The following is a 6,000-nucleotide window of genomic DNA, read 5'->3' as shown; positions in this document are numbered from 1 at the left end:
AATTCAAAGCATGGGTTAAGCAAATAATTAATGATTCACGTTGTGTAATGAATTGGTGGGATTACTCTAATCTTGCAGAGTGCACCTCCCATTAGTGTCCAGGAAATGTCACCATAATTAACATTTCATTCAGTATTAATACTTGAAAGTGCAGCAAGAGGTGTTACTTTCATGCCTTTCATTCTTTCATCCAGTGTAAACCTATTGCATGCATCAAAGTAATAGCCGTTTTTGGCGTTTCCACCGCACATGTATAATGTTCAATACAATTTAGGTAATAATTAGTAATTGGAAGTTAATAGGCCGAATAAAGAAAAAATATAAAGAAACGAAATAACTATCACAATAAACAATCGATAATATCAAACTAACATCTATGATCGCTAGAAATATATACAATATAATATGCAGTATGTATTACTATATTTTACAATCATGCATGTTTAATTTATATTACAAATGCTTTAACTATCCTGGATTTATTGGAGTTATTTTGGTAAACGTAGCAAATATGTAATGCCTCGGTTTTAACTGCATCTTTAAGCGCATTTCTCCCGCACCGTGTAGTAGGAGGAGTTATAGTGACGCTCACTGCTTTTCAGGCGCTGAAGCAAACTGCGCTTTTTCACCTGCAGTCAAGAGCCGGGACGGTCTTCGCTGCAGAGAGCGCAGCTCTGTTTGTGGGGAACCGTAAGTGCTTTCGTACGGGAACAATCGGAAACTGCGAAGGACCTCTTGTCTTTACTGCCCGTCGCCGATGGTCTTCCTGCTTACTTGCAGACATGAAAATTGGCTTCATTACCTTGCTGGCGAATGCCTTACTATTGGGCACATCTTGGGTGAGAATGATTTAAATTTATTTTTGCGATGGGTGGAAGTCCTGAGCTGCTGTCACAACTTGCTGATACTGGCGAGTTTGGACATTTGGTTATTGGAGTCGTATTGCTTGCACCGTAAAGCAGCTCTGGCCGTTAAAAGGCGAAAGGAAAAAATCGTAATGCCAATGGGGCTATTCCTAATTGTGTTCCAACGTCGATCGAGTTTTGTTGTGTACACAAAAAAATTTGAAGCGCAGTTAACTGATAATTCCAGGTGCTCACGCGAACCTCTTGTGTGTGTGTGTGTGTGTGTGTGTGTGTATATATATATATAGAGTTACATGTACATGGAATTGGAGTAGAGGGTGCCTACCGCAGAAACACTTGGACAGTGAGGATGTTAAACAAGCAACTGCCTTTTTATGTGCGGGTTGCTGAATTGCATTTTATTTTGTAGGTGTGAATGTAGCGGCCGTTTTCCATTTGTAATCTTTAGGTTATTAGTAGAAGTTGACATTGTCTTGTCGGGTTCTTACTGGTTTTTCTAAGTGAAACAAAAAATGCATTAAACACGCATATTTACGTTTTTAAAAAGTATTTTGACACAATGTATACAGGAAATAGCGTATTTCCCTTATTACATATATGTGCTATATATTTTTAATTATTATTATTATTATTATTATTATTATTATTATTATTATTATTATTATTACTATTATTTTACTACACGCCTGTTAATATGCATATTTACTGCATATTTTTAAATGTCCCGAATCTAGTTTTGGACATTTTTTGAAACATTACCTAAAAGTGATCAGCGTTGTGTCAGCCGTTTATTTTTATTTATTTACAAAATTTATCGTTTGCAGATGAAGGAAGATGACATTTTAAAAGTCCAAACAAACATAATGAATGCTATTACACATGAACTGGATGTGTGTTGATACTTTTGAATTTGAGAGTACTTCGTACACTTTTTGTTGCCTGCGTACAGGACATGCGTGCGTTTGTTACTGTAGATTAAATGAAAGAGCAGCCTATCAATTGGCAATTATGGAGCCGCTTATTAGGGAATATTAATCATATAACGCATCCAGAGAAAAACAGAAAAAAACATTTTTTGCATTATTTAATGTACAGCACTTGTGAAATAAAGTTATGTTTGTTGCTGATGCAGTAATAGATTTCCCGAATTATTATTATTATTATTATTATTATTATTATTATTATTATTAGATTAGGCTTTTTAGCAAAGATTGTCTGATAATTTGGATTTGCAGACGACCAGAAGAAAAGGTTGTATTTTTATGGCCTGGAAATAGTATTCACTGCTATGCAAATGTTGTGTTCAAGACCCAGGAGCAGTTCTTAAACCTAGGTTGCATTTATCTGAACATCCTGGAATACAAATAAGAGACAACATATGGAAATTTAAATGTTTATATTTTCTAATTAAGGAGACATTTGAAGGATCTGAATGACAAAAAGAATGTTCAGCACAAAAGCCAATGCGTGTCCATGTGCTGAGATGCTAAACCAAGCTTCTGCTTGCAGTATCTGAGTGAAAGTACCTGTATATTTGTGATAATAGATCCCTAACAACCGCTTCTCTCTCTTTCAGGGCATCTGCAGAGATCCAACACTCAAACCACCCTGCCACCCTGGATTTTCACTGGGTTTTTATAAAATGTTTGTTTCAAGGAATATACCGCAAAATCAAGCCAGTCTCATAGGTAAGGCTTGCTGTGGGTCTTATTTTTATTTTCATTTTGTTTGGAAGGTGTGATCAAATAAAAGTATAAGAGCTGAATACTTAGATTTTCAAGAGACTTTGCAGCTCAGCGTTCTCTCCGAAAGTGAATTGCAATGTCCTTAAAAAAGAAGTGCATAAATGACCTGAAATAAGGAAGTGATGGAGATTGGGAGAGGTCTGCAGCTTGATGCACTACTAATGTTTCCAGAGTGTATGCCCTTGGTAAAATATTTAGTTGGACTACGTTATCTGAGGATGATTGTTTTACAATCCATCAGCATTGAAATTTTGTTTTTCTTACACTTCTCTGACTTGAATTCTTAGTCACTTGATTAGGGACCCATAAGCTTTTTTTGAGTGAAAAAGGGATATATAGAGAGAGGAGATCAGATTTGCCTCTCAATATTGAAATCTGAATTTTAAAAAAGCATAGTAATGTCAGCCCTTTCATTTGTAAGTAGTACAGTGGTACCTCGCTTCTCGAACTCACTAGAACTAGAATTTCTTGAAAGTCGAAGAAACCAGTTTGACCTAGAACTCGATCTGAATATCAGAAGTCGAACCATGAACGCTGATCCAATATAAATTGTACGTCCAGGAAATGAGTCATACTACAATGCAATTCTTACTTGAATGCCTTCTTCACAGACTGGACGATTAACCAAATAAAGCAGCGCAACATTACAGTAACTAACAATAAATAAACCACTAACTTACGTGTACTATTAGAGCATTTATGTAATTTATATAAACTTTATTTTACCAGGTAAATTAACTGAAAACCAGTTCTCACTGCTTTACGTGATATTCAGGAGAATTAGCAGATTACGCATCGGAACTGCCTGGGATACAAACGTCATGCGTGTAACTTAAACTCTTCAGCCAATAAGGGCAAAGGTGTGTCGTCACGGAGGCGGTTCCAGTTTGTGCAGCCGGGTGAGAGGTCGCAATGCATCTAACCGTAATGCATTGCGTCAGGATCAGAATGCGTTGCTTTAAGCCAGCGCTGTAAGCAAGTCGAACTCACCCAATGGCCGGACTGGGGAAACAAACTGAAACGCGGACTTAATACAGAGGACTAATGACAACAACCAGAAACAGCTGATCACATGGGGATCCTACATGAGGTGGCATGCGGAAGGAGCGGACGATCGGGGTAGGACAGGGGTAATGTTGGGATAAGATCTTTATCGTTTTGGAAGCCATTAAGAAAAAAATGCTCTTCTTGTTTTATCCTGTTCATTTTGTGTTTAAATGCTGCTTAAAAAAAAACAAAACATATTTAGGTGTAATTTTGGGGGCCGGGAACCAATTAATTGGTTTTCCATTATTTCTTATGGGAAAAATTCGAACTTTTTAGGATTCGATCCGGAGTCCGGAATGGATTAAGTTCGAGAACCGAGGTACCACTGTATCTTGTTCATCTTGAATATGCAGTATTCTTCTTTATGTCCTATTGCTTTTAATCCCAACATAAGTTTTATTGAATAGGCTGAACTCATTGCTTTCAGAAAAGCAATTCTTCTAAATATTGTTTTCTTCATTCATATTGGGTCACATGGTACAGTAGCTCAGAATAGAGCGTGGCTGCCTCTCACATCCACGGTGGGTGGTTTAAGTCTCAACCCAGTCCTGTGGATCATTCATGATATCAAATTGTCATGGTATCAGTATGTCAAGTAGTGTAGTCATGTATGAGGTCCTTTGTGTATACTGAATTTGTATTGGGTGCAAAATTCATAAAGCAAAACATTCAGATCTTTGTGATGTGGCTTTAGGCAGAGCCACTGTTAGATTAAAGAAGGGCCCAACAGTACTACAGGACAGCGTTATAACTGAAAAGCCTGTGCCCACTAATTCAGAACTGTGCTTGATGTTTTGCTTTTTTCTTTTATTGCTGTGAGAACTCTTGAACCGAGAATTTTCTCGGTTCAGTAGCAATGCATTTTTTTTTCCGTAGTAATCTTCCAATTCTTTGAGGCAATGTTTCTTTCCTTGATCTCATTGTTGAAGCATTGCATTAAGCCCAGGAGAGGTAAAGTCCAAGTCTTGCTTCTTTTATCTGCTTTATTTACTCTAAAGGGAGACTTGGGCAAGCAGTGTGTTGGGCTGCTGGGTTATGGCTATACCCAAAGGCCTGAATGAGAATGACTGCTGCTTTGAAAATTGGTGTTGGCCTCTTTGGTAACCTCTGATGTTAAGTGAATACAGAGCAAATACTTTGTGTTAAGTTGAGAGCAGCTGGCCAGATGAACTTGTTTTATGTCATGCAAGAGCAGTACACCACTGCTCCCCAGAGCAGTTCTGCATAAGTTGGGTCAGAGAGAGGTTCATTTGGGTCAGAGGAAGACTGTGAGGCCAGAGGGCCAGACAGAAAGGTGATGAGTACAGCTGTGATTTCTCTTTTTATGGGAGTGAGGAATATTGATTATCATTATCATTTCTGCTTGCGTGCATGTGATTTATCAAGTTCAGAACAATAACTTGCAAGCGTCACATAGATGTCCAGACTTAAGAGAGCAAACACTCTCCCAAACAATACTTACTATACCTGGTGCTTTTAAGCATTAAAAGTGTGTATCCCTGAAATAACAAAACAGGCCATTAAGAAGTGGCATGTAAAATCCCCTTTTTCAGTTCTTTATGAGCTAGGGAATTTTTGTCACTGTGTCACTGAAAAGGTAGTTTTTTAGGACTGTGGGCTTTAGCCAACAGCTTGGTGAAATTGAAGTGAGTTCACATTGTGAGGAAAACAAACTGATTCCCCTCACCATTCGGGGCTCAAAATTTACTGTCAATACTGTCAATGAGACCACCCCATCCATTACAGACCAGAAAGATTAGAGCTCATAGCCCTCAGTCTTTACTTAAGACCTATGTATTAGCTTTAGGCCAAATTTGTGTGAAACCTAATCTACATCTTCCTGTTGGGTGCACCTCACCATGAGTGAACAACAATGTCTTCCCTGTAATCCATTATAGCCTAAAGAATCCTACACTGTGTTCATCTTGCCACATCTGTGACAATATTTAGCAACTTACTTTAAAAAAAGCTATACCAAGGAAAGATGCTAGTAAAAGTATGAAATGTCCTGAATTTTAATTTGAGCTCATCCCAAAAACTGCTTGAGTAAGGTATTTTTCCAAATATATAAACTAGGTCAGATGTAACACTGTAAATCATGTAAGTGGGTGCACGTCTGGTTAAAGTAAATGGTGTGATATCCCTGTTTGTTACATTTGTCTACCAGGCAACCTACATAAGCTTGCTGCAGTTTAAACAAAATTAAATATAAATGACTAAAAGACTGTCTGTTATATATCCGGTGCTGGATGGCAAAAAATTCCCTAATGTTAAACACAGAAAAAACAGAAGTACTGGTAATTGGTCCCAAGGCTGCAAGAAATAAGTTTCACCACCTCAGC

At 37.7% G+C, this 6,000-nt stretch overlaps 1 protein-coding gene across 2 annotated transcripts in view; it reads left to right on the top strand.

The window, feature by feature from the left end:
- Positions 1-593: 593 nt before the first annotated feature.
- The window catches only part of LOC111832835 (cadherin-4-like), a 362,676-nt gene continuing 357,269 nt past the window's right edge, over positions 594-6,000 (top strand). The window contains exons 1-3 of one of the 2 annotated variants that reach the window (XM_072715730.1): positions 594-690; positions 781-839; positions 2,443-2,554. In XM_072715730.1, coding sequence (XP_072571831.1) covers positions 783-839; positions 2,443-2,554 — 169 coding nt within the window. In that variant the 5' untranslated portion in view covers positions 594-690; positions 781-782. Of the gene's footprint in view, positions 840-2,442; positions 2,555-6,000 lie in introns of both variants that reach the window. The other variant, XM_072715731.1, reaches the window with a different exon arrangement.

This window comes from Paramormyrops kingsleyae, chromosome 8, assembly GCF_048594095.1.
Source record: "Paramormyrops kingsleyae isolate MSU_618 chromosome 8, PKINGS_0.4, whole genome shotgun sequence".
In the NCBI taxonomy this organism is placed as follows: domain Eukaryota; kingdom Metazoa; phylum Chordata; class Actinopteri; order Osteoglossiformes; family Mormyridae; genus Paramormyrops; species Paramormyrops kingsleyae.
This window is presented reverse-complemented; position numbering and strand designations above follow the sequence as displayed.